The sequence below is a fragment of the Lolium rigidum genome, chromosome 4, assembly GCF_022539505.1.
Source record: "Lolium rigidum isolate FL_2022 chromosome 4, APGP_CSIRO_Lrig_0.1, whole genome shotgun sequence".
NCBI lineage: Eukaryota > Viridiplantae > Streptophyta > Magnoliopsida > Poales > Poaceae > Lolium > Lolium rigidum.
The window spans coordinates 169,910,337-169,921,674 of record NC_061511.1 but is presented as its reverse complement, the minus strand read 5'-3'; the positions used below and the strand labels follow the sequence as shown (position 1 = coordinate 169,921,674).

At 47.8% G+C, this 11,338-nt stretch overlaps 1 protein-coding gene across 1 annotated transcript; it reads right to left on the bottom strand.

Annotated features, from left to right (window-relative positions):
- Positions 1 to 8,219: 8,219 nt before the first annotated feature.
- Positions 8,220 to 11,078, bottom strand: LOC124706297 (10 kDa chaperonin 1, chloroplastic-like; the record flags this gene model as incomplete). Its single annotated transcript, XM_047237951.1, is given in 6 exon segments — positions 8,220 to 8,582; positions 8,695 to 8,724; positions 9,761 to 9,808; positions 9,889 to 9,954; positions 10,722 to 10,772; positions 10,908 to 11,078. Coding segments are annotated over 6 exon segments (429 nt in total). The 3' UTR covers positions 8,220 to 8,513.
- Positions 11,079 to 11,338: the final 260 nt, after the last annotated feature.

The following is an 11,338-nucleotide window of genomic DNA, read 5'->3' as shown; positions in this document are numbered from 1 at the left end:
AGGTCAACCACCGTCGGTATCAGCGGCATGCGAAGCCAAGAAGTCTCGGGTTCGTCAGAAGAGCATCATGAGGGCACTTGCGGTGGACGTGTCTCCTCCCGGATCCGAGGAGAGCATCACTCCGGAGGCGGAATGGGTCTCTCAGCATGGCATGCCTCTCCCTCCAGATGGACTTGAGATCGAGTCTCCTCCACACACTCCTCCCTACCCCGGCGCTTCATCGAACCTCCCTCCCAGCTGGGCTAACGCCGACCCTTGGGGCGCGTAGTTTCTCCTTTTTCCTTTTTGGTGCTTGTGTGCCAAAGGGGGAGAATGAGACCTTTTAGGTTGCTCTTCGGTGGGTATTTGCATGGGGGAGTCACAAGCTCGTGTTGGCTTTGGTTTTTATTGCTTGTGATTCTATTTATCGTTATGGTGTCGAACTATGTCTTAGCTATTTGGTTTGTAAAACTCTATCTATGTGCTTGGAACCTTATTTGTGTATGGTAAACTCCGTATGTGAGTCTTCCTTGGTTATCTATGTGTGCATGATCTTATTATCCATATGCTTATCACTATGTTGTATTGCTAACCCTTTGAAGACGGATGCAAGATATAGGGGAGCTTCTTATGTACCATTGCTCATATCTAGGGGGAGCTCCTCTATATCTCTCACATTGTTGTTTACATTATCCATTCCTTGCAAATACTTGTGTTGTCATCAAACACCAAAAAGGGGGAGATTGAAAGAACATTTCCCGCCCTTTTGGGTTTTGTGTGTTTGACGTCAACACGATGTATATTTTTATGTGTGTTGTTGTAGACAGGTACAAGCTATCAAAGATTATGTTGGATCGGTGGTTTGCTTTAGCTGTTCTGAAGTTCTGCAGGTTTTCTGTGTCTGGCGGAAGTTCCGGCCCCAGGCGGCGGAAGTTCCGCCCTGGCTTTTTCAGCAGACGCTCCCCAGCGCAGTTTGGCCGCTGCTATTTTCTTCCTGACCGGAAGTTCCGGTGAAGTTGGCCGGAAGTTCCGGTCGGCGGAACTTCCGCCCAACTTCCGGGCAAGTTCCGGAATTGCGAGATTGTGGCTCAGTAGTATCCAGTAAGGTTTTCGGGCAATTCCGGAACTTGGCCGGAACTTGGCCGGAACTTCCGGTCACCGGAAGTTCCGCCCAAGTTCCGCCCCTTCTATTGCTTTGCAGGTATTTTATCAGGAGCGGAAGTTCCGGAGCAAATGGGCGGTACTTCCGGTGGAAGCCGGAACTTCCGGCCAGGATGGCCGGAACTTCCGGTGTAAGTCAAATTCGTCCCCAACGGTCAGATCTGAAAGCTCCACCCATATAAATAGCTTTCTTCTCCAAAGGGACAAGTTGCTCAATCATTATACAAGAAATCTGCCAAGCCTCCTCCATTAGAGCCACCTCAAGAAACACAAGATTTGCAAGATCTCCTTCCTCCCCCAACCAAAGCTCTTGATCTTTGGAGATTCGAAGGAGAAGACACCGATCTACATCCTCACCGAAGCGTTCTTCATTTCCCTCTCTCTTGTTTGAGGGATCTCATGCTAGTGTTCCTATTGGGTTCCCTAGTTGATTTGTTGTTGATGTGTTGTTGTTGATTGTTGTATTGTTACAGATTTGGGAGCCTCCAATTTGGTTGTGGATGTGTGCCCCAAGAACTTTGTAAAGGCCCGGTTTCCGCCTCGAGGAAATCCCTTAGTGGAAGTGGGCTAGGCCTTCGTGGCGTTGCTCACAGGAGATCCGAGTGAAGCCTTCGTGGCTGTTGGTTTGGCTTGCGTAGCAACCACACTCCTCCAAACGTAGACGTACCTTCTTGCAAAGGAAGGGAACTACGGGAATCATCTCCGTGTCATCGCGTGCTTCACTCTCGGTTACCTCTATCCCACTCTATCTCCTATTGTGTTGCTATACCTTGCTTAGTTGATATCCTTGTCATATAGGTAAATTCACTTAGTTGCATATCTAGAGAATTTACCTTTTGTGTCAAGCCTAAATTGAAAAAGAACTAAAAATTGGTTAGCACCTATTCACCCCCCCCTAGGTGCGGCATACGATCCTTTCAGGTACAACTTGAGTCTATGCACGGATTGCAAGCATCCGTACCTAGACTCGGGGGCTACTCCCATCGGGAGCGCTGACGCGCACCCGACAAAAGAAGATGATGCTGATTCAAGATGAACAAGAACAATCAAGGAGAAGAACATTAAGAGGAGGCATGCTTCAGTCTCTACCCGAACTATTTTCGGCTAGACACTCGGGGGCTACTGACGTGGGCATTACCCTTCGGGTAACCGACATTGCCCTATCCTATACAATCTAGTTGGAGGCCCATGAAGGCACTTGAAGGCAAGGCGGGCCACTAGGATGGCGCACCAGAATGTTCCTTGGCGGGCAAGACAAGGAAGGAGCCGAACAAGGAAAGTTTGGATTTAGAACTACTGTAAAATCTAGTCGTACTCGGTTAGACCTCTTGAGACCTGGCCCCCTATATAAAGGCCAGGAGAGGGGCTGCCGAGGGACACAATCAATCTTAGCAATCATAGCCACCAGAAGTCTAGAGCTAGGTCGCCGCAGCACTTAGCCTCTCGACGAGATCTCAGCCGAACCTTTCGGCACCCCATTGTAACCCATTATTATCATAATCAAGATCAGACAAGCAGGACGTAAGGGTTTTACCTCATCGAGGGCCCCGAACCTGGGTAAATCGCTCTCCCCGCTTGTCTGTGAACCGATGTCTCGTATCAGCTTGCAGGATTCCATCAACCCTAAGCCCCAATCAGAGGGCATTACCAAGGAGTACCCTCGATAGCCGCCATGGTACTTGGATGGACCTGTGAACAGCATAGGGTGTTGGGAGCACGAGCAACAAGATCCTCCGCATTCTTCTTGGAGATGTCCAAAGTGATGACTTCGCTAAGGACTTCATCGGATGTCATAGCGCGGAGGGAGGCGTTTTGGTGGATGGCCGTCAAATTCACTTCCTCATAAGGGAGGAGAGTGTTGTAGAACTTTCGCTTGATCCAATGGTCATCCACAAATGTTGCTCCAAGATATTGCATTTGTACGGCAAGAGCGATGAGGCGCCGGTACATCTCTTCAGGCGATTCTCCTTCATTCATGACGAAGTTGTCGGCCATGTTGTTCACTTCATCGAAACGAGAGCTTTGAATGCTCTCGTTTCCGAGGAAGAGCTTGTCGAGTTTATCCCATGCTTCTTTGGTGGTCTTGAGCGAGCGGATATGAGCGCGGTCCTTGGGTGTGGCGGCCATGTGAATCATGTTGATGGCGGTGGCGTTGAGTTGGTCATCCACCACTTCTATTCTTTTCAAGTGCTTCGGGTCTCGTGGTGAATAACCCTCCTCGATGATGCGCCAAAGCTCGGTGGAAGCGCTGCGCACATGAGAACGCATTAAGAATTGCCAATTTTCAAAACTATTGGATTCAAGTAGCGGTGGTGAACCATGAGACAAGATATGTGGCATAGGAATTGGAACATTTATGGTGTAATCACTAGGTGGTGGCACCTCATGATTACCCCCTAAACGTTCCGCAAGAGGTGGCTCATCCTTCCCTTTTGATGAAGTGCCGGTCTCCCCAAGCCCTTCCTTTTGCGGGTCTTTTGTCGATTGAGCGACAAAACCAACAAGAGGAAATAGATTAGCTTTTGGTGGGGGATCCTCTGCACTTGCCTTAGGATCTACGGTGGGGGTTGGTTTTGGAGCAATCATCTCCATCATCATAGCCTTCATTTGGGTTACGATGGATGACTCCAATTTCTTGAGGTCATCCAACGTAGCCATTGTGCTATTGACGGTAGATGGTGGAGGTGGTTTCTCACCGGGAAGGGACCCATTCTCAACCGCCTCTTGTTTAGCTATTTCTTAGGCGGTAAAGCCCGAGCAAGAAACCTTGCTCTGATACCAATTGAATGGATCGTAGCGAACAAGGGGGGGGTGAATGGGTGCTACACAATTTTTATGTCTTTTTCAGTTTCTATGCGATGCGGAAGTAAATGTGATAGCTTTAGATGTAGAGGTGTTCCTAGTATGATCCTAGGCTAGTGCAACAAGCAAAGGAACCAAGCAAGATATTAAAGTTAGGGAGCGGGACAACCGGGGGGCGCGAAGACGAGGCGAGGTTTGTTTCCCGCAGTTCCTCCCACAAAAGGGAGTACGTCTGCGTTGAGGAGGTGCTAGCCACGAAGGCTAGACGGCCACACCACGAAGGAAGGCCTCACCCTATTCCTCGAGAAAGCCCCACGAAGGAGCTTCCCCTTCTCCACTAAGTAGCCGGTCGAGGCAGCGGTTCCTTCACAAGGTTGGGGCGAGCTCCACAAACACTGGAGGCTCCCAACACCCTATGGGGTTAGCACAACTCCCAGCTAGCCTCCATAGGAGCACTTCCTCCAAGATCCCACCATAGGAACCCTAACTCCAAGATCCACTAAGGATTAGCTGGTATTGGTGAAATCTCTCTTGGTAGAACTATAGATCGGGGCCTCCTCCACCACTCCACAAAGTTTGGGCAAGATTGGTTGGGTAGGTGGGGAGATCCTCAAGGTTTGAGCTCAGCAACAATGGAGGAGAGAGAAGGAGAAGAGATAAAATCGAGCTGGGGAAGAAGGGGCCCTTTTATAGGTCCCTCCAAATCCAACCGTTATGTGCAGATCCCGCACAACCGGTACTACCGCTTGGGCAAGCGGTAGTACCGCTCAGGGTTTGAACCCCCCCCCCCCCACACACACACACACAGATTCATCACGTGAGCCCAAAGCGGTAGTAACGCTAGCGGTACCGCTGACGGTACCACTAGGGCCTCTCCGAGCCCCGGACTCCACAGGGTACCTCAGCGGTACCAACGCGGTAGTGTCGTAGCTTGTGTTACGGTACCTAAGCGGTACCAAGGCAGTACTACCGCTCGCAAGCGGTACTTCCGGTCATGGTACCGTAGAGGTACCGTAACACACTATGTGGGACTTTTCAGCGCATAACACCTAGAGCGGTACCTCAGGGCGGTACCAGTAGGGTAGCGGTACTACCGCTCCTGGTACCGGTAGTACCGGTCAGGCAGAAACTGCAGTTTTCTATTTCCCTCTCCAACCACGTCACCTCGCGACACACACAAAACCAGAAAACCTATAAGCTACGCTTCAGTCTTCCGATCATGAAGTGCTCAGCGAGAGCACCGTGCACCTGCAAATCTAACAAAGACAATCTATGCACACGGTTAAATTCATTCAAGTGTTGTTATCAAACACACAAAACACGGGATATAGACCTTGCTCTTTCAATCTGGCTAAGAGGAATTCTGGAATTATCAATTTCTCATTCAACCAACCAAAATCAAATAGAATCTCCAGAAACAACATTTGGTTTGGCAACCACTCTATACATATACATTAGCTTACATATATCCATCTGCGCTATTTTCCTCCTCTCTATTATATGGCCGTGTGCAGCTGACCTAGCCGCCGACTCCTCCTCTTCCGCCCCTCTCCCGGGCGGCGGCGGATGATTCGACCGCCCCGCCCCGAGCAGCCGCCCCCGGACCGCCGCACCTCAGCTGCCGCTGCTGTCGGCCTCGGCCCCGGCCGCGGCCCTGGCCTTGGCCCCAGCTCCGGCCCCGGCCCCGGCAGCGGTGGCGGCGCCCCTTCCGTCGAACAACGAAGGGGAGGAGAGGGTTTCCGCGGCGGTATTCCATGGGAGGTGACGAAGCGCCGGTGGAGGAAGCCGTGCGGCACGGCTACTTGGCCGGGGCCTGATGCTCTCCGTTGGTAGCCATGGAGGATTCGGTGGAGCGGTGGCGGCCTCCGCCCCTGGTGATGGTTCGGTGGTGGTACGCATGATCCGCGCCGCCATCCTCTTCCATGGTGATCCGGTAGGAGGAACTGGCGGCGTGGGGGCTGTTGGTCTTGCTTTGTTTTTGGTGACAGTCCTCGGGTTTCTCGCAAGCGAAGATGAAGATCTACTGGAGGTCAGTTTGCCTTGATCTGGCTAGAGAGATGAGTTCCGGAAAGCTCCACCAGCGAATGGAACAGTGCATCTTTTGCCTGGAGTTTGCTGAATTGGGTGGTATTCGGTCGCGCGCACCCATGTTTTTATCCGACCGTTTGGTTCCGGAGGGAGCGGCGCGAAGCTCTATTCTGTGTTGACATCAGGTGACTTGTTTGTCCATGGTGAAGACAGAAGAAGGAATATCGTGAAGGCCGGATTGGTGGACTGGCTCAAGGAGGTTCGAGTCGCCGTGATGCTGAGGGATTTTCTTGGCGCTCCGGGCTCCGCAGCAGTGGTATGCATGTGGGGGCGGTAGCACAAGTGAAGTTCAGAGTCTTACATCTCAGGATGAAAACCCAAGGTCTGGTCTTAACAGGTTGTGCCTGGCAATGGCCTTGTTGGAAGCATTGTTTTGAGAGTGGGGACTATCTTCAGGGTGAAAACCTAAGACCTTTGGTCGGGCAACGATGGTGCTGGTCACTGTTCCCTTCTTGGAGGCGCCGCTTTGGAGAGTCTGTATTTCAGGTGTTGTCACGGTGGTGGTTGTATTTCTGTTGCTAGGTCTGGAATGCTGTAGGGGGGCTTTTATTTCTTAGTTTTCTTGATTTTTTTGGCTGTGTGCGTCTGTATTGCCATTAGGGTGAGGCGTTGTTGCAGAGGCTGGATGTAATTGGTATCTTTTAATATTAATATATTCTCTTTATCTAAAAAAAAATATGGCCGTGTGCATCCTACCTATGCAGAGGCCGCGTGTGAGTTCTTATGAATTGCATCAGCTTGATGTTAACTTACGGTTTAATAAAGTGCCAATTGTCAAAAAAAAAAAAATCTCTCCACCAATATGATCCACGGAGATTTCTACCATGAGGAATACCATTCTCATAATAGATATCCAAATTAACTTCACCAGGGCACATCCTTCTTGTTATAGAACTTGTCAAATGCTTGATCAATATTGCTTCATTCTGATGCTGAAAATTAATTATGCCCAACCCTCCTTTGTCCATATTAGCTTGATCTTTGCCGGATACGCATATGTCATGCCCCCGATTGACCAGTTTCTCCACATTATGTTACTCATGCTTCTTAATTAACCCAGCAATAAAATTATATTTCACCTTTTGCTCACCTGCCTCATTGGTTTGAAACCAATTCAACTACGAGGTAGCTAAATACTACATAATCAGCTAACAATTTGACCGGTGTACACTCAAGATCCGCAAATGAAGGAATACATGATTGATAACTCCCGTGCGCTCTCATCATTATTCCCCCGCTAGATCGGTAGCCAGTTCATCAAATCAACCCAAAACATGTGCATGCCTAGTTCCTCCGAAATCTCCAGGCTTTAACTCAAGGGCTAGCTCAGTTTGATGATTAAATGGAACAAGTTGAGTGTACTTAATTAAACTATTCCGTCAAGGTCAAATGGTTACATGCGCCAATGGATTTCCGCGCGCCGGGGGTTCATGAGTAAACTTAGAACATGTGGTAAACCGGTGGCTCCGTTGGCTGCCCATGTGCCTGGATTCAACACAAACTTGCCCTCCCCATGCTGTAAAGCCTTACATTATGTGCACCCCAAAGAAGCTAGGCAGCCTGCCTATCAGTAGCAGCTAAGTGTTGGAGTGAGTTAAGAGGCTCGATCGTTTCGTCTTGTGAAGTTCAAGATACTCAGGTCACAAAACAAACCTCCATAGGATGCTTAGTTGGCTGTAGGAAACTAGTTTTTCTTTATGGCTCCTGGGGTAAGGCGGTAAGCGATTAGTTCTCTGTAAAAGTCGACCGGGTTGGCATAAATTCGTGGATCCCAACTGGTGATTTTCTTTCAGCAAGTATTGCTCACTCGAGTTCTGCCTGATGCCATGCTTTCGGCCGGTGCTTTCTAGTACAAGGCTTGTCTCCACTAGCGTAATACAAAGAACGAACAAGAAAAGGCGCTCAGCTCTCTAGTCTTCTGTGGCTAGCTAGCGTGATTTGACTTGCAATATTTGATCTTTATGCCTGGAGCTAGCCAATGACTGAAGCAACCAAACATTCAGTCATTGCGTGGACCAGATCGAGAGCACATCTGTACTGCACTCGGTCATGTGCAGACGATGCCTCTCAACCTCCTGAGTTGGCTACCTATAGCTACACAAGTCAAGGAACCATAAGCAAATTTACACGTTAAGCTAGCTAGCTAGAAGGGTTCAGATGCAGCCACGCCATGGGCTCTCATGGCAAAATAAAGCAACAATGCATATCGTCTCACCAACCAACCATTCACATCCCAGATATACGAATCCAAGTCCGATTTCCAATGTGCCTTTCTACTAGAGAAGAAGAGGCACCAGGGTGTGAATATTTAATCAACATGCCCTTATGGCAAGAAAAGGAACATCTGTAACTAAACCTGATAAGTCGCTCAACATATGATCATCAAAAGATAGACAACAAACTTGGAGCTAGCAAATAGCTTGCGCGGCTGAGACAAAGGAATTTGGAGCATATGCGCATGACTCTAAAATTTAAGAGTAGGCTCATGCGACGACGGCCAAGAGATCCGACTCTCGGCAGAAGCAGTGCTTCTCTTCTGTGCCCAGGTCAACCTGAAGGAATGCATCAACACCATGAACAGTCACAGATCAGCAACCAGGAGGCATTGTCACCATCGCAAAATCCACAAAACACATTTCAGTTACAGAAGAGCCACTAGTTTACCTCGTAAGCATTTATGTCTGAGAAGAGAACCTGCAACAGTCCCGTAGAACAAGGTTAGAAAATCCCAGATGCTAGATTTTATAGAAGGATATAAATGGGATGACTTGAATAGAAGAAAATAGCAAGTTATTTGTTGATGCATTGCAACAAGAACATGAAATAGATAAGGAACTAACAGGTAGAGATTTCAAGAGACAAGCAAAGGTGGATTAGATTTATGCAGAAGACCATGTAAATATCATGTAAGCAGATAGCGGAACTTTTTTGTAGGGACAGTATATCTACAAATTAGAGTTAGTATAACATTAAATTGTTCAAAAAAGATAGACATTTGAACAAATGCAGCAGTATTTAAGGCGGTTAGTATGACAATACAGGCTGGTTTCTTTCCAGCAAACGCACAACACATCTTGCACTATGACACAGCAAAACCTTGACCATGCTAGTTGTTACTACAACAATATTTATGCACCACCACTAAACAAATAAGAGAGAACTAGACTTACGCATAAAATATATGTCATCTGAATGGTATATGGAGGCCATTTTCAGCTAGCCTTGAGCATAAAGGAATTCAGGCAGCTATTTTTCATGTTATAAGGTGTCTTAACAGAAATATATTGTACTCCTACCATGGGTGGTGGTCACACATTGCAGGTTAGCACAAGGGCATTTTTCAGATATTAAGCCATACTTACAGATTTACCTACATTGAATTTGGTCACTAAAGGTGGAAAATAATTAGCTTCCAAAAGGGCAGTATCTAGACACGGAGTGAATATTCTTGTGGATGAAGTGTGTCCCATGCAACCAAAAACTTATACAGAACTCTAACGTCCTAAGTCAGAGTTTTAATTAAAATCTATCTGGAATCCAAAATAAGCAGTGCTTCAGGAGGATTATACAGATAAAAGAAGAGCACAAGAAATAATGTGTGAACACACAGAATAGTACTTTAAAGTACACACTCGCTTGACATGCAAGCATCAGGTGCTCTTTTGTTAATGAAAAGCTTGGGCATGCATCAAAAGGAGGTCCATCAGAAAAGAACAAATAAATTGCTCACCTTCTTTCCAGCTTCAACTTCAGAAACGTCAGCACCAACCGACAAAATCTGGCACAAAGAATGAAAGATTGTGAGACTAAAGCCTGATAAAGTTACTGTGGTAGATGCTTATAGTGATCAGAACTAACCTCTCCCATCAAATATCTCTCGAACTTAACAGCAGATTTTGGTAGCAGGACTCCTCCAGCAGATTTCTGCAAGTTCAGACAGTTACGTCGGAAATATCAACCATATACAGAGAAAATGATCTCCTGGAAACTTTAGTAATAGCATCAGAATATCAATTACATTATATCACAAGAACAACAGTGACAGTTTACTAGTGGTATTATCAAAGAAATGGAATCCGCTGCATGTCAAACTAACCACTAGTAAGGACAGGCATTCAAAAACATTAGATTATCATGTCTTCCTATCCCAAGGGAATCACGCAGTCATATCCTCTATATCCATGATTTTTTTTTTTTTTTTTGACAAGACAGAATTAACTACCACGAGCTCTCTGTGGACTCATTTTAAATCCCCACTCGACAATGTGTTCTGTCTGGGTTTTAAGTTCTACTCTTCATAGCACCACAAGGTTGTATAGATTTTTAATAAGCTACCTCGATATACAATTCAAGGTCCAGCTTTAGCTGAACTGAAACAAGTTCAGAAGTGGGGCAACAAGAAAAATATGTAGGGCATATATAGGTACAGACACAGAAAATAATATGGTCATTGAAGTCCAAATTTAGCGTTTCAGTACTTCAGTTCTCAAGACATTAACACTTGGCAGAACCTTCCTTTACAATCTCGGTACCATTGGTTCAACAGTATGCAGTGTATACTTAGAGGGATCCGCTGGACTAGAAATCTAGTACTACAAGCATTCCTAGTGGGAACTGGGAAAATAAACAGCATCAACCAAAAGACAAAGCAATATTAGCAAACAAAAGACACTGGCTCTGAGCGGAGATACCTCTGGGATCTGCTCGAGGCGGACGAGCACTCTGTCGGACTGTGGCGCCACCTGGCAAACGAAAAAACCAGCACGAGCACGGGAGAGTCAGACCTCTGAACTACTAACCCTACCCTCCATAAACCATGGTGAAAAATTATCTGAACAGACGCGTCTCCGTCGGCAGCGGGAGGGCGGGGCAGTCACCTTGGAAGGGTCGCACTTGATGGAGGCCCGCACACGGAGAGCGGAGGCGGCGCGGCGGCCCGGGACGGCGGCGGCGACCGTTCCGAGGCTGCTGCCGCTTCTGCTCCCGGCAGCGCCGTGGAGGAGGAAGGGCGAGGCGGCGGCGGCGAGGAGGGAGGGAGCCATAGGGGAGGATGGGGCGGGGAAGGTTCTAGCAGAAGAGGAGGAGGGTTTTGCTGGGCGATGTGAGACGCTGTCTTATCTGCTTTCCTTTCGCCGGAGGAAGACGGCGACGCGGATGGGGTCGGGATTCCTATACACCGACCAGGTCGGTGCCAACCAGGCACCGCACACCCCTGGTCGGGTATGGGCCTGGCCCATTTTTCGCTTTTTTATTTTTCCGTTTCTGCTTTTTCGTTTTTGTTTGTTTGTTTGTTTTTCTTTTTTCTTTT